General features: G+C 44.1%; 1 protein-coding gene and 1 long non-coding RNA gene across 6 annotated transcripts in view; one reads left to right on the top strand and one right to left on the bottom strand.

The window, feature by feature from the left end:
- Positions 1-13,971, bottom strand: part of LOC124079455 (uncharacterized) — an 89,777-nt gene extending 75,806 nt beyond the window's left edge. For both annotated transcript variants that reach the window (XR_009225009.1, XR_009225010.1), the window contains exons 1-2: positions 13,844-13,971; positions 13,282-13,345 (exon numbers count right to left, since the gene is read on the bottom strand). This is a non-coding gene — a long non-coding RNA (uncharacterized LOC124079455). The remainder of the gene's footprint in view (positions 1-13,281; positions 13,346-13,843) is intronic.
- Nlrp1 (NLR family pyrin domain containing 1) overlaps positions 13,075-19,964 on the top strand; it is a 42,598-nt gene continuing 35,708 nt past the window's right edge. For 3 of the 4 annotated variants that reach the window (XM_046425064.2, XM_046425067.2, XM_046425063.2), the window contains exons 1-4: positions 13,075-13,362; positions 13,592-14,090; positions 15,000-15,161; positions 16,685-16,888. In XM_046425064.2, the coding sequence (XP_046281020.1) occupies positions 13,772-14,090; positions 15,000-15,161; positions 16,685-16,888 (685 nt within the window). In that variant the 5' untranslated portion in view covers positions 13,075-13,362; positions 13,592-13,771. The remainder of the gene's footprint in view (positions 13,363-13,591; positions 14,091-14,999; positions 15,162-16,684; positions 16,889-19,964) is intronic. The other variant, XM_046425066.2, reaches the window with a different exon arrangement.

Genomic DNA, 19,964 nt, shown 5'->3' with positions numbered 1-19,964 from the left:
TAGGCTTAACTGATTTCACAGATCTCAAAATACTCATCATGCGCCAGATAAGTGCCAGGCACTCTGCTGTGAGGTGAGGGGAAAGGGAACTCTGAGAGGAAGCAAGTGTAAGTCTTATTCTCAAGGAGTCCACATGTGCCCCACAGGGAGACAGAGGAGCACCAAGCCCTCAAATATATCCTTAGAGTTTGCATCTGGAATGCTCCCAAAGCCTCAGGTGTTCAAGGTTTGGTCCCCAGTTAGTGGCACTGTTGGGAGGTGGTGGAAATTTTAGGAAGTTGGACTTAATTGGAGGAAGTAGATCACTGGGGGTGTGTCTTCACCGGCCCCATCCCCTCTACCTCTCTCTCTCTCTCTCTCTCTCTCTCTTTCATGGCCACCATGAAATGAGCACCTCTGTTCTGCCACATGCTCCCCATCATGATGTTCTGCATCAACACCGGCCTCAGCAATGTGACCATGGACTGAAACCATGAACCAAAATAAATCTTTCCTCCTTTAAATTGATTTACTCAGGTATTTCGTCACAGTGACAGAAAGCTGACTAACACAGAAAAATAGGAAAATAAATAGTTTACGTGAAGGCAAAGAAGGAACTGTGCCTGGGAAAGTGAGAGGTTTCCAGCGCGGGGTGACATGTGAACGTGATCTTAGATGAGAAGTTCATCAAAGACAAGGAAGGCATCCCAGATAGAGTAAAGAGTATCAGCAAAGGCACCAAGTGGGTGACAGGACATTGTGGTTCCAAGGACACTGTGAAATTGAAGCTGGAGTAGAGAACACATGGAGAGGGGGATATAGGTAAGGCTGAAATGTGGGCCAAGGCTAAAGAACCTTGAGTGACACCCAAAAGTGTGGAATCATTGAAGGGGTTTATGGAAGGGTGTGACGTGATTAAGTTTGGATTCCAGAAGAATCTCTCTGGCTGCCTTTGCAAAGGATGGATTGGAAGTGGTTGGATCAGACATGGAGAGATGCATTTGAGAGGTGATTATCACAGTAACCCAAGGAAGAAAGGATGGTGATCAGAGGGAATGGATAAGAGGGCAAATACAGAAAATGGAAACATCTCAGAGATAAATACTTGTAGGAAAGGATAGAGGGATGCAGGGCACCTGACTCATGGCCTTTCACTGGGCTTCTTCCAACTCAATGTATCTCTAAGGAGCTGTGGAGACCAAAGAAGTTTCCAGAGTCCTTCAAATAAGTGCTCCAGAGTTTGTGCAAAGAGGAGGAGGTTTGCCTTTTGCCCCCAATGCCCTGCTGGATGGTGCCTGGCCCTAGGGAAGATTTTTGCTCAGATCACAATGGGCACTGACATCAGAGCTCCCCACACCACACCAGAGCAAGATTGGGTATTTTCTCCAAATCACTCCCTGTATCTACCTCTGGTTCATCTATATGGATACTTCTGAAATTTTATTTCTTCACCTACTGGTTTCTGAGCTGCATAATAGATACCTACTTTCCCTACAGCCTGTTTGTCAAACTGTAGTCCCCAATCTTGGATTCGCTCCCCTAGCTCCACCTGTGCTCCTGATTCTTACCTTCATCATTCCTATCTTAACCTTGTATTACACATGAGTCTAAGATAGTGAGAAGCAACACAGAAGAACAAAGGACTGGTTCTTTTAGTCAATCCATATGTAAATTAATACCAGGAAGAAATAAAAGGGAATAGGGATCATTCACCCTCTTCTCCTCTGAGAATTTTTAACTGAGCCATTCCAGGGGACTGAGCCTAGAGCCAGCCCACATTTCCATAACCTTTACACAGTTCTACACTATTAGACATTACCATCTTTTACTGAGTGCTTACTTTGTGCCTGGAATTTGTGCAGGACACTATGAGCACTCCAAGATAGACAAGGCACCTGCCCTGCACTGAATTCTCACCTGGAGGTTTCACAATCTGGCCACAGCTCACTCCTCCATCACCATCCCTTGCTACTTTCCCACCATGCACCCTTCACGGCAGTGATATGAGATGGACAGAAATTGAGAATCAAAAATGTCACAGAGGGGCTGGGGTTGTGGCTCAGAGGCAGAGTGCTCGCCTACCATGTGTGAGGCACTGGGTTCGAGCCTCAGCACCACATAAAAATAAAGATATTGTGTCCACCTATAACTAAAAAAAAATAAATATTTTTTAAATGCCATAGATATGGAGGAGGAATGGGGCATTTAATTCATTTGGTTCTGTGCTGAGATGCACCCATTTGGACCTGATTTAGCAGACTAATTGGTGGGTCCCAAGGGCACAATAAGACTGTCAAGTGAGGAAGCAATTCAGTATATATATATTAGGAATATATATATTTTTGTGACAAAGCCCTGGAAAAAAAGGCAAGAAAGCAAAAGACCAATCCACAAAGGAAGCCAGGCCCTGGTAAGAACCCTGGACAGCTCCATGAAGACTAGCTCATATCCTACTGATCATTCCTGCAGATTAGTGGGCCTTGATCTAATCATTCCAGGTGGCATATTTCATCTGCCCATGATCCACTGGGCAGTGCCCTGGCCTCTGAATCTGACTAAGAGTGAACACAAGGAAGCCTGGGTGATCCCTGAGAGGCCAAGGAGACCACCACATGTGGCATCTGCTTCTTCTTCTGTCTTTGTTATTCAGAGTTTCCCCTAGAGCCTCCAAATTTTCCTCGACCAGCCCACTCATCGGGGCCACTGTGTTCACAAGAAAAAATAAATAAATCATTTCTTGACTTCAGAGCTTTCTAGCCTGTTTTTAATGCTTTCACTTGTGGCTTATTTCTATTGAACCATCACCACCTGGTGGCCTAAGCCAAATTTTGTAGAGAAAAGAGAGCCTGGAGTAATGGAGTTTAATGACCAGTTGGTATTTGTGGATTTGTAGTTTTCTAGGGAAGTTTAGCAGGGCTGGCACAGGGGCCTTATTAATCATCCACCCTAATCTTCCAACAGTTGAAGATCGGGCTTATTCTTTCAAGGGCACTTGAAGGGGATTCCATGCTCATCTCCGCTAACTCATTTCTATAGTTAGCACCTCTTCCTGAGCAGAGTCCTACCCTGCAGCAGTGTTACCCCAGTCCCTCCTGCTACAATGAAAGCCCCTTTGCTTTGATTGACATCAATGAATCTGGATATACTCACTCAGAGGTCATCATCCAACCTCTGTACTTAGTTCAAAAGTCTGAGGTGGAGGGCATGAGAGACAGTCCTCTTAATGCAAGACATGCAGGTGTGCCCCAAGAGGTCAGGCTTCCCTGAGTGTGAGGACCACAGTAAGCCTGAGGTTCACATCCCAACTGTCTTTCAGAAGCAGCCTTGGGAGTGACAGGGCCATGAACCTGTTATAGTTGGATATACCAGCATAACTTTCCACACAGCAAAGGCAACATGATGTGCAGGACAGACTTTGGAGTCTTGTAGATCTGGTTCTCATCTGCATCTAAGATCCCAGTCTTAGGACAGTGTTGGGAAAGCAAGGTGAACTAGCTCTACAGAGGGTTTGCAGGGAACAGAGCTCTCTCAACAGACAGCTGTCTGTCTGTTCCCTCCCTGCTTCAGGGCTGTCATCAAAAACCTCCATTCAACCATTTTCTGCACTCATAGCAAAAAAAAAAAAAAAAATGGTTGATTGAAAGTTTTTCTGGAAGCATTTGGTGCAAAAGTTACATTATGTAAAGATACAGGAAAAGTTTAAAATGCATTGTTAGTAGGCATATGAAACAAAATGAAAATGAGAATAGGGAGAAGAGGAAACCAAAAGTGTAGATGGTATAGGAATCACGTTCTCTGAGATTGAAAGAAAAAAAAATTTTTATATATATATATATATATATATATATATATATATATATATATATATATACAGAGACACACACACACATACACACACACACGTAATAATGTATTTTTTTTTTATTTTGAGACAGGGTCTCTCTAAGTGACTTAGGACCTCGTTAGTTGCTGAAGCTGACTTTGAACTTTCTATTCTCCTGACTCAGCCTCCCAAGACATTGGGCTTACAAACCAGCTTTTCATGTATGTTCTTAAGAGAAGGATGATATATTTGACATTAAAAAAAATTTCCCAGAAGACAAACCAAAGAGTTATGCATATACATCTCCAGTCTGTTAACATAGTTCCCAAGAAAAGTGTGTTCCCCCAGAAAAGCACATTTCCAAACCAAAATTTTTACGTGTGTGATCCCTTCACCCAGAAATTTCTTCTCTTGGAATCTATCCCTTAGAGGTACTCACACATATGTGAAAAGATGTATGTGTGTACAAAGTTGGTCATAGGGCCGGGGATGTAGCTCAGTGGTACAGAGCAATGGCTTAGCATGCATGAAGCCTTGGATTCCACTCACCCCCCACCCCAAAAAAAAAGTCCTCAAAGTTGGTCAATGAAGCATGATTTGTAGCAGAGAAATGCAAATAAATCAAGCTAGATTTTCATCAAATTGATTTTTTAAATTATACATCCAAATTATTATACAACTACAAAAACAGGGGAAAGGGAAAAGAATGGTTTAGATCAATATGTACTAACATAAAAGGGTCTGCAAACTATTTTAAGATAAAAACAAAATCAACTCATGAAAAAATTAGGTCCTGCTGGATACAGAGGCACATACCTGTCATCCCAGACACTTGGGAGGCTGAGGTAAGGGGAATCTCCAGTTCTAAGCCAGCCTCGGGAGGTTTTCAAGATGGCGGAATAGAGGGAGTCACTTTCCTGGCTCTGCTCTGAGGCATGAAACCAAGAAAGCAGATAGGAAGCTTCTCAGCCAGGTGGGTAAACAAAAAAGGTGGGGGCACTTCACTGGAACTTAAAACTGGACATTCAAAGCAGATCAGGGACTCAGAAGGTTGGATATAATAAAATAAGGAAGAAATCCCCAGCAGCACAGCCACTGCCATGGCCAGACCAGAAGCACCAGCCAAAAGGGTCCCTTTGTGAGCAAAGTGGAGGAAAAGGGAATTAAAGGAACTCGCACTTTTTTTTTTTTTTTTTTTTTTGCACCAGGGATTGAACTCAGGAGCACTTGACCACTAAGCCACATCCCCAGCCCTATTGTGTATTTTTTATTTAGAGACAGGGTCTCTCTGAGTTGCTTAACGCCTCACTTTTTGCTGAGGCTGGCTTTGATCTCACGATCCTCCAGTCTCAGTCTCCCAAGCCTCTGGGATTACATGTGTGCGCCACTGTGCCCAGTTAGGAATCTGCACTTTTAGGAGGCCTGAGGCATATCTAGGTATGGAGCATTTAGAGATCAAGAACATTTTCAGATTAAACTAAAAGGCGCATGCATAATATTCTTGGGCTGGAAAGAAGCCACCATCTCTCCAGGCAGCGTGCAGAGGACAAAGGAAGGAGCCGTCTTGCAGCAGTAGCATGGGGCGCTAGCAGCTAAGGGAGCCAATTCCTGACAAACCCAAGTTTGGCCCAAAACCCAGGCCCAGTCAACACACACTGAACAACACAGAGTGTGCTTAAGTGACCAGCAGAAAATCATACATGGAGAGAGGTTTACACAGGAGACAACTGGTCTCAGAAACCTACCCAGCTCTACCCCTCCTCCTCCAATCCAGCTGCTAGCCAAAGAGACATATCTGTCTGGGAATTTGGAAGGGCAGGGGTGGGAGAAATTGAGTTTCAAGACTGAACCCAAGATCAGGAAATATGGGGTCTGCAGGTGACATAGAGGACTAAGAATTGGCTCCTCCACCACAGGAGTGGAAACCAGGGGGAGATCCCTGAGGTACAGTCTTCCAGTGTGAACTGGCAATTACTGGGCTCTAGTGGTGCATGGATTTAAAATCATCAGAACAATTGGCATTCAGTGAAGAGCCCACCTTGCCTCAAGGAATTCCATGTGTGGAATTGCCTCTCTCACTTCAGCAGTCCATAGGCTGGAGCATCATGCTCCAGATGACCCAACCTAAAACTGCTGAGAAGGGAAGCTGAAAATCTTTTGAACTCCAATGGAAAGAATTCTTTTAACTTTTCATTGAAATTTTTTTTCTTTTTTGGTTTTTTGTTGTTGTTTGTTTGTTTGTTTCCTCTGTTTAATTGTGATCTTAATGTTCATGGACATTTATACATACTCATATTTGGATTTTTTTCTCATTTCCAGCAGTTTTGAAGCCAGTTATTTTTCATAGATCAGGTTTTTGAGGACTAGGATATTTGATTAGTATATTTTAGTTTTGCTTTTTATTCTTTTATTTTTATTTTTAATTTTTTAAAATTTTTACTTTATATATATTTTTTCTCTTACCTGTTTCTCTTGATTCTCTTTCTTTTATTCCACTAACAAACAACCTCTATTGTTCTCTCTTTCATTCTTTCTTTAATTTTTTGCTTCTATCTTCTCTCCTTTCCCTCATAATCATCAAATCCTATACCACTTCTGTTCTCTCCCTGTCCACCATTTGAAATTGGAAACACTTTTGCAAACATGCTGTTTGTCTTGTAGGCAATAACTGATCATATCATTTCTGTTTATTGTGATAATTAGCATTGTAGATGTTGGAGCAGGAAATATTTGGTTTAATGCTGTATATTGTTTGCATTGGTTGTTGTTATTATTTGTCTCTCCCTAAACAGTGAGGTACTATAAACCTTCAGAGACACTGTAAGTCCACAGGGTAGAAACTCTACTGCCTCATATCCACACTGTTACATGGGTAGACATGCAAGCAACATGAAAGGAAACAAATAGCCCCAAACAAACCAAGATATTCCAAGAATAGAATCTATTGATACCACAGTGGAAGAAATGTCAGAGAAGAAGTTTAGAATGTAGATAGTTAAACTGGTCTGCAAAGTAAAGGATGGCATAAGGAGTGAAATCAGAGAGAAAATACAGGAAGTGAAAGATCACTTCATTAAAGAGATAGAGATTCTGAAAAAAAAAAAAAAACAAGCAGAAATCCTCAAAATGAAGGAATCAATAAACCAAATTAAAAATTCAATTGAAAACATCACAACAGACTAGACCACTTGGAAGACAGAGCTTCAGGCAATGAAGATAAAATATATAATCTTGAAGACAAAGTTGATTGTGGAGAAAATATGTTAAGAGACCATGAACAGAACTTTCAAGAAATATGGGATAACCTGAAAAGGTTTATCAGAATAGTTGAAGACTCAGAGATACAAACCAAAGGAATGCACAAACTTCTCAATGAAATAATATTAGAAAATTTCCCAGACCTAAAGAATGAAATAGAAAATCAAATACAGCAGGCTTACAGGACCCCAAATATACAAAATTACAGCAGACCCACACCAAGGCACATTGTCATGAAAATGCCTAATACAGAATAATAATAGAATTTTAAAGGCTGCCAGAGAAAAACAATAAAATTTAGGGGAAAACCAATCCAGATCTCAGCTGATCCCTCAAAAGATAGGAGGTCTTGGAATAACATATACCAAGCTCTAAAAGAAAATGGATGCCAGTCAAGAATACTATACCCAGCAAAATTAAGCTTCAGATAGATGATTAAATAAAAACATTCCATGATAAACAAAAGTTAAAAGAATTCACAACTAGAAAGCCTGCACTAAAAAACATATTCAATAAGATATTTCGTGAAGAGGAAATGAAAACCGGCAAGGGGAGGAACTACATTAAAAGAACAGTGACTCAATGGAGAAAGTAACTAAAATTAAAAACCAGAAAAAAATCAAAATGACAGGCTCAGCAACATAGTTAGACCCCATCTCAAAAAAAGAATTCTCTGCTTTAAAAAAAAAATCAGGTTCTACATATGTGGTACATAGAGAAGTAACTACATTCATGAAAAAATGTAATTTTTTAATGTAACATTGAAATATTCGTGTAACATCCATGTAACACTGGTTACTCCTGGGAAGTGGTTGGAATGATAAGGAAGTCAAATATTTTAACTTTTTACTTTACCTTTTTTTTGTATTATATTTTGTTATCCTAATAATTGATTTTAAAAAATAAGGGGGAAATTTCTCTTTAAAAATTAAGTGTATTTGGATAGTAGTATCAGATTAATGTTGAATTTCCAGAATCATATTGTGGTTATATAAGAAAATAACTATTTAGTAGATCCTTGCCAAAGTCCTTATAAGTGAAAATCCATGACATCTACAACTTATTCTCAAATAACCAGCCAAAAATAAATAAAAATAAATTGAACAATGGTGTACAGAGTTAGAAAGCAAATGTCATAATGTAACAATGGGGGAATCTAGATACAGGTTATATGGAAGCTCACTGCACAACTCTTACCATTTTCCTGTACATATGAAGTGTTTTCAAGGTAAAAAGAATTCCTAAAACATTATGCATGATTTCTGGAGTGGAGATTTTGGTCTGCCTCACCTGGAGCATAGGAGGACCCTAGTGGTGGGTGATTTTTATGGGACATACACAGGAACCCATCACTGTTCTCGACTGAGATTTAAATGCAATTAAGAAAGTCAAATGAGAATATTCAGAGTGGGAGGATGTGTTTACTGTAAGTGATGTAAATTGACTGTGTCCCTTGGACATTATGTGTTCTTAGAAAATGGCGATATGGACGTGTATATTCTTGTTGTGAAGGAATGTGAATGCTGTCATGATCAAAATGGAGCACTCGTGTCAATCTTAATTAAAAAAAAAAAGTAAGTAAAGCAGGGAGGTTATGAAAGAAGGATTCCAATACATGACTGCCTAATCATTACTATCACCAAACACCACACCAGAACCTTATAGAAAAAGTACTTCTTCAGGGACATCTGCCCCACAACTTCTTAACTGTCTGTTCAACCTCAGACTGACACCACTCCTATTATTAATCATCGTGGTCAAGAATTATTGTTTCAAAATATCTGATGTAATCCTCCCTATTTTTGTCTTTGAAAACTTCCCTTTTTGAAAACTGGCCTTCCCCGCCCCCTTAGGTACTGGGGAATAAACCCAGGGACACTCTACCTCTGAGCTATATCCTCAGCCCTTTTTACGTTTTGTATTTTTGTTTGTTTGTTTTTTTGAGACAGAGACTCACTAAGTTGCCTAGGCTGACCTCAAACTTACAATCCTCCTTCCTCAGTCTCCCAAGTAAGTGAGATGACAGGGGTGTGCCCCCATGCGCGGCTGCCTCATCCTCTTTGAATCCACCCATAATTTACTATATCATGCATATTCCCACTGCAATATCTTGATATTCTCATGAACTGTTGTGCTTTTCCCAAATAAATATCGGTGTTCTTTACAGAATCTGTCTTTTTTTTTTTTTCTGATATTGTCCAATTTCACACAGATTAAAGCAAACCGTGGTTAGGGGAGAAACACCAATTCCTGATATTTCCTTCACTTTGTACTGGAGGAAAGATTAGGAAGAAGAGGAACAGGCACAGTGGCAAACACCTGCAGTCCCAGCAACCCGGGAAGTTGAGGCAGGAGGAGCGCAAGCTCAAGGGTAGCCTCAGCAAATTAGCAAAGCCCTGTCTCAAAAACTAAAGAGGACTGGGGATTGGCCAATGGTAGAGCACCCCTGGGTTCAATCCCCAGTATCAAGAAGAAAAAGGAGGAAGAGGAGGCACAGGGAATGAGGGAGACTAGATGGACTAGATTGTACTTTTTTAACCAAGAATGACAAGTACCAGTGTTCGGTGCACAGTTTTAGCTAAGCCTGAAATATACCAAGTTGTAGAAGATGAATTGTCAGCTATTGTCTTGTTGGGTCCATAGTGCTAACCACACACCTAAAGGGTTAGATATAGTTCCATGTCACTCATCATGAGAGGAGGTCAAAGCTTCACTATGTTGGAATGATCTTTTCCTGGGGATCTGAAGCCAGACGGACCCAGCCTCCCAGGCATGGAGGTGACTGGAGAATCATGGGGCTGAAGAATGACCTAGCCATGTCAACAGAAGGCCAGACAGAGCTAGAGACTGCAGGCTGGAAAAGAGGCCTCAAGAATGGCCTTGGATCTGTGGGCTCCAAGAACACTGTTAGCAGCTGCCACTGTAAGACACCTTCTGCTCTCTTCATTTCCCTTTATCCCTGATCCTCTAAGAGGGTCTGTTCAGGGCTGGGCCTGTGGCTCAGTGGTAGAGCACTCCCCTAGCATGGGTGAGGCACTGGGTTCCATCCTCAGCACCACAATAAAGATAAATAAATAAAGGTATTGTGTCCATCTACAACTAAAAAATATTTTTAACAAAACAAAAGAGGGTCTGTTTAAAGTTGTTATCTTTTTTTAATATTTTTTAGTTGTAGATGGACACAATATTTTTATTTATTTTTATGTGGTGCTGAGGATCAAACCCAGTGCCTCATGTGTGGAAGGCAAGTGCTCTACCATGAGCCACAACCCCAGCCCCTCAAAGTTGTTATCTTTATATCATGGTCTCAGCTGTGTCAGGGAGAATCGAGGGGATCCTGTCCCACATTTTAGGGGTGAGCAAAAAAAAGAACAGTGACCCCAGAATTGGTGGGCCAGAAAGAACAACAAGGCCCATCAATCTCAGGGAGCCAGAGATGGCATCTGAAATCCTGGGGACAACAGCAAGGCAGTAAGACCAGGAGGTCAGAGAGCATACTGAGGACTGACTCCAGAATCCCCATCAGGTAATGCCAAGGACACTTTTGGAAACAGCTGAGAGGAAACAAATTTTAAGGAGACCTACATCCAAGAGCTGCAGAGATTTGGCTTGAAGTCACGATAATTTAAATCTACAAAGAAAGCATTAGTTTACTCTGGTCAGGTAGGGGACACGTGGAGGATCCTCATTGGTCCTTTTTTAGTAGAAAATAACATGACTTGGATAAAATTGTTTTTTTTTATGTGCTCCTAAAAGGCCTGCAATGAAAGGAAGCAAAGACCCAAAGCACCAGAAACAGACAGGACTTTAAAAATCCAGGCCCCAATAGAGGTTTTTGTTTTTAATTATATGATTCCATTTATATGTGCCACCTGGGGATGCAGGGGGGGACTTTATTGGGAAGATGGGGGATGGAGCAGGGGAAAGATTGTATTTGGATGAAAATGAGCATGAAAAGAGTTAAATCCTCATGTTGTATAGCAGGAAGTCAAAAGCTGATACCTAAAACTAATGATAAAGAGCTAATAGTAGAAATGTTTATTTAGAAATGTGAAGGCAAATGTCAAAAAGAATAGCTAAAAAAATGAATGCAGGTGACTCTGGGGCATTTTAATTACACGTGATAGAGAACAGATAACATCTATTTTTTTTGGTTTATGTAGCTAGAAACTTTGTAAAATACTTTGCTTTTAAATTGTGTCCACAAGAAGCTAATTTTGCAATTAAAAAAAAAAAAGCACTCAGTTGGAGAGAACCAGAGATCCTCTAATTGATGAGGCAGTTTCAACCTACAGAAAGTACTTGATTGCCATCTAGTGGCCAGAGTAAATAGCTGCTTAGAAGGATGAAAAAGGAAAGAAGTCAAAAAGACATTCAGGATCCATAAGCATTTATTGTGATGATATTGTGAGCCAGGCGATGATTTAGGTGTAGGTAATATAAGAGTCCATAAAACAAGTGAAATCCTGTCTTCCAAAAGTTAACATTCTATTTGCAGGTGAGGATGACACAAAGTCTATAATGTCAGGTGGTGTCAATGGAAAATAAAGCAGGGTGAAGGGTATTAGAGGGAAGGAATAATGTGTTATAGTACAGGTAGCAAGAGTCTGGATAGCTGGGGGAAGTCATTCCAAGAGAATGAACAGCCAGTGCAAAGGCCTGGGGGTGAGAATGTTTTTGGTGTGTTCAAAGACTAGGAAGGAGGCCAAGAGGACCCCCAGCAGAATGAGAGAGGGAAAGGGATCGGATATCATCCAGAGAGACCACAGGGCTGGATTACAGCATCTGTGAGCCACTGGGAAGACTTTGGCTCTTACTCATAGTGAGATGGAGAGAACTGAATTAATTCATATTTTAGATGGATAATTCTGGCTGCTGGGCTAAGTAGACAGCAAAAGAGCAGCATCAGCACCATGGAGAAGAATTTGGAAGCTAGAGCAGCGATCCTGGTAAAAGAGATGCTGGCTGGACCAGCAGTCTCAATAGGCAGGGGCAAGAAGACTCGGGATCTCTCTAAATGATGTCAGCACAAGTTGCTAGATTAGATGTGAGGTTTGAGAGACAGGAGTCGAGGAAGACCCAATGTTTGGGGCCCCAGCAGTCATTTACTGAAACAAAGAGCATGTGATCCAGGCAGGCTGCAGGGGAAAAAAGGAAGTGATCTGATTAAGAGCTCAGATCCAGGATGTTTGAAGAATGCCTGCTGAACTGGAGGCTCTTGGCAAACTTATGATGTCCCACTTAATTTAAAAAAAAAAAAACAGACTGAGGCTCAAACACATGAATGAGCCGCTCAGGGAGCCAGTGGCCAAGCAAGCCATGGACTGAAGCTCCTGACGCCTGGGCTCCTCCAGCTCAGGGCAAGTCAAGGCATCTTCTGAAACTCCTGGTGTTATTTATTTCACAATAGCAAATGAGTTGGGCAATGTCATTCTCCAACCTAGAGTCCCCAAACTCTGCCACTTTGACAAAAGAGGAAGAACATCTGTCTCTGATTCCCCCAGTGCCTGGCTTTGCGACGATAAGACAGGGACTGTTCCGCTTTCGGGTGGAGATGTTTGCTAGCTGAGAGCTGGGCAGCCTGCACAGCCCCCTCGATCTGGAATCTATCTATTCCCAGATAATATAGAGATAGATAGAAAGATAGATAGATAGATAGATAGATAGATAGATAGATAGATAGATAGATGTCAGGATGAGCAAGTGGGGCTCAGGAAGCCCCCAAACCATGAGAGGCTGGAAAGATGCTTCCCGGACAACTCTAACGTTTTCCACTAAGGAGCTCGCCCTGGCAGATATAGGGGGACCCCACCTACCCTGAGTGCCAGGGCACACATCCCCAGCCCCTGCCTGGAGAGTGTGCACCCTGGCCCTGCAGGCAGGCTCTGGGTGATGGGTGACAGGGTGCAATATGCACCTGCACACAGCATGTGTCTGTCCTGGATATAGATAGGCCTGTCCAGGCCCCTCCCCTTCCCTGACCACACCCCTCAGAGGTTTCCTCTGGGTGACTTGTCCTTCCTGCTGTGGCCAGCTCTGGGTTGTTCTCAACTAGGAGATGTCCCAACCAGGAGCATTCTGGAGAGACTTGCAAATGGGTCTGAGCTCAGTCCTGGGCTCTGAACCCACCACTTGCATGGCATCTGCCCCCCTGCAGCCCTGAGCTCAGTCCTGGACTCTGAGCCCACTACTTGTATGGCCTCTGCCCCCCTCCACCTCACCTCCTCTCAGTGCTGTGTCTCAAGGGTTGATTCCAAGAGTCCAGATCCCAGGAGAAGGAAGAATCTGAGGAACCCAGAATAGTAAGTGTCAGTCACACCCTCATCTCCCCATCCCTCCATCCTCCCACCCCTCCCTCCTCCCATTCCTCCTCCCCCATCACCTCTCCTGACCAGCCCTGGGCCCTGCCCCAGAACCTCCATGGATTCTGACTTCCTCCAGTATCTTCCAGTCCCCTGGGGTCTCCTCCCTCCTGTGATTCTCCTACCACTCCTCTCCCCTCTCTCCTCCCGACATCATCTATATTGGCAGATGCCCTCAGTTTACAAAGCTGAGTCCCAAATGCTGAATCGGAGTTTGCCAGGCTAAGAGACATGATCCCCATGAGAGTCGTGCATTGAGAGACGTGCATTGGCCAAGGCAAAGGAAGATCACTCTTCTCTACCTGCCTGATGCCCTTCACCACCCACTCACTTACCCACTGCTCCCCCCATGAATATCCCCAAGGCTCTCCTGCCTGGGACAGAGATGGCCAGAGGGACCCAGGACCAGCTGGCTCATTACCTGGAGCTACTGCCGAAAGAGGAGCTGAAGGAATTCCAGCTTCGGCTATCCAACAAAACACTCTTTGGGTGTTCTTCTGGTGTGACACCAGCTCAACCAGAGAAGGCAAGTGGCACGGAGGTGGCCTCACAACTGGTGGCTCAGTATGGGGAGCAGCGAGCCTGGGACCTGGCCTTCCATACCTGGGAACAGATGGGCCTGAGTCTGCTGTGTGCCCAGGCCCAGGCAAAGACGACCTTGACTTCAAGTGAGTAGAAAAAGACCCTACCTCAGTCCCACTGGGACTACCACCACTGAACCCTCCCACCAAGCCACCTCTGGGTGGGTGACTTGGGACTGCCCAAAGGAGCATTCAGGTGCCAGACTAGGCTAGAGCTGGAAGGCTTGCTGGGGGGGCTCTTGCTAGACCCCTTGCCCTATACCCTCTTCTGTTCCAGTGCATTTCTATCCCCATGTGATCCTCACAGTGCCTGGAGGGCTCATGGGGGGTAGACTGGCATTCAGAAGGGTACAGAGAGGAGTGGGCATGGGTTTCAAGCCCGGCTCCCCAAGAAACCCTTACAGAGCATTGTAGTTATGAACATGACTGGGAGATAGGCAGAGGCAGGCTCCTGTCACAGCACTGCCACCCTGGACAAGTCACTTTACTACTCTGCTTCTGTGTTTCCATGAGAGAGTAAGAGCCTGTCTCCTTGGCCTGTGTGGGAGTTAAAAGAGATAATCCATGTGAAACTGTTAGCAGAGCCTAATATACAGTAAATGCTCCATAAATGCAAGCTCTTGCTATTGATGCTGCTGCTGCTATTATCACTATTGGCAACCCGTGGAGGCAGGTGCTGGTAGCCCCACGTGGGAGAGCTAACGCTCAGAGGGGAATTTTAACTTACCTAAACAAGCAACATCAGAACCAGGAAAGGTAGGCAAATTCCCTGAGCCCCAGATCAGGACTCTTTGCCCAGTGGTGTCTGTGAGGATACCATTCTCTGGATGAGCCTGTTAGGGGGAGGTTGTGAGGGCCTCAGTGGGCTCATGGGTTTCTCCTGACCTCACTTGGTTAAGAAATGGGACCTGATTGATATGAAGAACCCCAGGCTCAGTCTGGCTTCTGTTCCTGCCCCCCGGACGAGCCCTCAACCTCTCTGTCTCCTTCCCATAGCCCACTCTTCCTTAATCATCGGCTCCCCAAATACACCCGCCATGGAGTCCCCTAGCTGGCCCACCTCCACAGAAGTGCTGAAGTTCTGGAATTTTCCTTGCACCGGGTCCACCCAGGAATCAAAGAGAATTTTTCCTGTAACACCTAGCCACATCCAGAAAGGTGAGTTAAGAGCCCTGCCTGGGACTGGGGTGGGGCAGTGAGTCAGCCAGTGGGTCCCCACAGGTACACATGGACCTTCATGGGGACCTGGGGGGCATACTATAGAGGAAAGATGAAAGAGACAGGATAGGGGTGGTGAGAGCAATACGGCTGGAAGTAATGGTCCTTCAAGGACCTCTCAGTGCTGAGACTGCTCCCCTTTCCGTTTGACAGATGGGGAAATTGAGACACATGTGCATCAGTCCTGTATGGCATGGTCCTTGACCATGCAGAGCTCATCCCATAATCTTGGTGGGCACTGAAGATCCACAGGGTCAGGGTAGCCCAGAAGTTCAAAAGAGGCTTCTGTTCTCCAGATGAACACACACACACACACATGCATGCATGCACGCACACACATATCTACTTGCACAAAATCTGAGCATGAGGCTGGGCTCATTCCTCATCCCCAGCCAGTTCCCTTTCCTAACTTCTCTTATTTTATTCTCTATCGTTTTGGTCACCAGGGTTCAAACCTCAGCTACACCCTTGCCTCTTCCTCTCCTATCCCAACAATCAAAATGGCCACCTCTTGACAGTGCAGAAGAGCTAGAGAGAACAGCCCACCTGTTCAAGCTCACGAGCACTTAGGGGCAGAGCCAGGGCTAGAATCCAGAGCAATCCATGCCTGGGGAAGTTATTTCCTTCTCCACCCTGCCACTGCTTTGTGGAAGTCCTGGGTTTGCCCCAATTTCCTTCCCCTTCCTCTGTGCCCACTCTCACTCCTCTGCTCCCAAGTCCTGGCATGGGTGGCTACAGGCTCCAACTCCATTGCCCTCAGTTTTCATTCTGACTTCACCCACTTGTGGTGTGATGTGGAACAAGTCTTTCCACCCTTATCTGAGACTTCATACTACTTAATTTTAGCTCCTTGTACCACCTCCAACTCCACAGGGTAGAATTAAGCCACACACACACACACACACATACACACACACACATGCACGCACACACATATCTACTTGCACAAAATCTGAGCAAACACTCTACTTTGATATGATAAGAGGGGCTAGACTGCTCACATGTCTCCCCCAACAAAGATTCCCCCGCTATTTATGCCTCCCAAGAGCACTCTCCTCTTTCCCATGCCCAATACAGTACCAGACTGCTCTTCCGCTCTCTATCACTTTGAACAATTCAACTCTACCTCCAACTTGCATGGCCTGAGTTCTCAGTGTCTGGCAAAACTGTGCACTGCAGTAAAGAGGATCCACCCTGCCCAGGAAGCTGCAGAGTAACTATGGTTACTTGAAATAGGTAGTTTGGCCTCTCAAGTGGTTCATCAAAATCTTGCAACCTTAAACACACTATACTCCCACCAACATGCTTCAGACCAGCCGTAAGAAAATAAAACTCTCCATCTACCTTGATGTGGCTTTAACAATAAGATCTTAACAACTAGTCCACAAGATCATTGTGAGAGTCAAAGTGCATTTTCAGTAGCTAATCATTTCTCTTCTGTCATCCCCCATCCCCCCATCCAGGAAATCCTCCCTTGTTCCTCCACCGAGCTCCTTCAAGCTCCACAGACCAGGAGTCTCCAAGCCAAGAGTCACCCAATGCCCCCACATCCACAGTGCTGGGGGGCTGGGAGCCTCCACCTCAAACCAATGCAGAACCAAGGCATCAGGGAGATGAACCTGAGACTGAGAGGCTTCTGGCTGAAACATCTGGAAATTATTACAGAGGTGAGGCCTTGCCTAGCTTCTGGGGCATGGCGGGGGGACAAAGGCATGCACAAAATCAGATCCCTGGGGTCCAGGTTAACAGGCTGAGCAGAGGACCTGGAGAACCTCTGAATCCATTCCCTAGGACCCCTAACACTGCAGTCACCACTAGACCAAGGCACTGCTTCTAGGAAGCCGCTAAAAATGCGGATGTGGGTGCATTCTCCAGCACAAGAAACATACTCCACTGGCCTAGGGGTCAGGTAAGCTGGATCTGATGTCCACAGAGCTTCTCACCAATCCCCTGCTGGAAGTGGTCTAGAGAAAGTCACATGCCTGCAAGTGCTTGCTAGACACCCCACTCCACGTCAGACCCTGTGCCAGTGCTTCAATTGCTCATTCTATTTAAATTTCACAACCACTCTTATGGTCCCATCTTGCAAATGAGAAAACTGAGGCTGAAAAAAGTAAAGTGTCACAATGAGGGGCAAAGCTGGAATTCAGCCTTCCTTCTCCCCAACACCACAGTCCACACCTTTAACCTCTATGTCCTACTCCCTTCTGCTGTGTAGGCAATTAGGACAGTCATTTCAAAGCCACAGCCACACTGGCTTCTGGTGTTATGGTCTTAACCCATGCTAGGGGATGCTCCCTTTGTATCTGAGAGATGTTGAGTGAAAAGGAATCCTTCTACACACAAATGGGAGTTAATTACAGAATTCATGGGCCGAAAATGTGGCCTAGGCTCAATGTGTGTCAACTGATTTAATTAGTCACACCACTTCCCATTCACAAAAGGAAAGAAGGAAGAAAGAAGGGAAAGAAGAAATGAGAAAAGGCAGAAAAATAGGAAGGAGTCGAGGCATCGTACAGAAACATACCAATGCACTATTACTAGAATGCAATAATGATAAAAAATTTTAAAAAGCAAGTATAAAAACCATGAAGGCAAATTAGTTGCTACAATTAAAGGTTCCATCGGTTCTGAGCATCCTGGCAAGCAGGGAAAAAAGAGCAATATAATGGGTTACATAATAGCTATTATCAATAAGAAAAGACCCACTCAAGGGAATGGGAGTCAAATTCCCTCCACAGCTAACCCATTTCCTCAAGTTTTCCCTGATTCTAAATTCTAAAGAAATTCTTCAAGGGTGGAAGTTGAACAGTTTCATAACAAGTACAGAAATCACACAGCAGGCTTTCTGATTGATCAAGAACAAAGGCAAAAAAAAATCTGACTGTGTAAAGGAAATGATAAACAATATTTTAAACTCTGTGGGTCTTTGCCACAGCTACTCAAACCGGCCATCACAGCCTTAAGGCAACCATAGACGATACACCAGCAAACTGTCATGATTGTGTTCCAATGACACTATATTTATGGACACTAAATTTTGAATATCATATAATTGTCACAACATGAAATGATATTCATTTTTTGATTTTTTTTCAACCATTTGAAAATGTAACAGTCATTCTCAGCTTGCAATCTGTACAAGAACAGGTGGCTGGCTGGGACTGGCAAAAACAGGCCAAATCCAGCCATCTTCCTGGTTTTTGTGGATTTGGATGGAGCTGACCAACACCTACCTGGTCAGGGGCGTAATATTAAAATGAAACTCATTCAAGGTAGAGGATTTTTTTAAGTATTACTTAATTCAAGAAAGAAAATATTTTTTAAGTGTGACTTGATTCAAGAGGACAGTCCATGGTCACAGATCCATGAAAACTAGGAGGTTTTGGAAAAAGTGACATCAGAAGAGTTAAGTTCTCTCTTGGCATCTCAAGAGGCACAGCCTGAGCAGAGTGGGTGGTGGCCCCAGGTAACAATTGGCAGTGACCTATTGTTCCTAGAAGGTATTCACATTGCTAGAAATGTTCTCACAAGAGACAATAAAGGCAGACCCATAGATTATGATTTCAGAGGTGAGTTGGACCCTGAAGCTGCAGTCTCACAAAGAATAACAATATGAATTGACTCCACACTCCCTACTCTCCCCAGATTTTCTTCATCCCGCCTGAAAGGTAGGACAGGTAGTAACTTGACCTCCAGATATAGCCCACCAGGTGTCCTGGGGTAAACTGGTCTTCACCATCCCAGATGAATCATCTGAATCATCTTTAAAATTCATCTAGGGGGGAAAGCAAGAGACATTCAAAATGTTAGGAAGAGAAATGTGGGGCGAGATTATAACAATTGCACCATTCAGAATCTGACTTAATTTGGAGCCTGAAGACCCTCTGTGGGGAACGATCTTTTACATGATGAGCTCAGCTTCTCACTGTTCACTAGGCATCTTTCCATCTTTCACAGGTTGGTTCCCTTAGAAGCAGGTCCTGAGATGAGTTGTGTGTGCAGGTAGTTTATTGGGGAGGTGATTCCCCAGAGGCACTGGGAGTGAAGAAGGAAGTGAGTCTGGGGAGGAAGAATCCCTGCAAAGGTGCACCATGGAGCAGGCTACCCCTGTGAGCATCTGTCTTGGTTCATTTTCTGTTGCTACAACAAAGTAACTGAGACCACGTACTTTATAAAGAGAAGGGGTTTACTTATCTCCTGCCAGTTCTGGATGCCAAGAGTCCTAAATCAGATGGCCGCATCTGCTTAGTTTCTGTTGAGGATCTTGTGCTGCTCCATGTGTGGAGAGAGGGACAGGGGGCAGAAGAGCAAGCAAGAGGCTGCAGAAGAGAGGAAAGGGAGTCCAATTCCCTCCACAGCTAACTCATTTCCTCAAGAAATGAATGAATCTCTTCATGAAAGCTGCTCCCCCATGACCTAAATGCCTCCCATTAAGCCCCACCTCCAACACCACTACATCAGCAACCAAATTTCAATTAGTTTGGGGGGAAATAAATGACATCCAAACCAAAGCAGCAACTGAGGTTCAATGCTGTTGAGGATGTCTGGGAGACAATGTAGAACATTCCTCAGAGTTGCCTGTCCTGAGTACAGAGGACCCCATCTGTTGTCAGCTAATGCTTTCTCTAGAGCATTAGCTTTGCAGTCTTTCTGGCACATCCCACTGTGGGCCATGAGAGAGCCCTCAGACAATCACAGGTGCTTATTGAAGGATATGATTGGCAGGTCCTGCAATGGTGG

Source organism: Marmota monax, unplaced genomic scaffold (assembly GCF_021218885.2).
Source record: "Marmota monax isolate L192 unplaced genomic scaffold, Marmota_monax_Labrador192_F-V1.1 WCK01_AAM20220418_F8-fsc00218, whole genome shotgun sequence".
Classification (NCBI taxonomy): Eukaryota; Metazoa; Chordata; class Mammalia; order Rodentia; family Sciuridae; genus Marmota; species Marmota monax.
The sequence above is the reverse complement of the archived record's forward strand: the minus strand, read 5'-3'. Positions and strand labels throughout refer to the sequence as shown.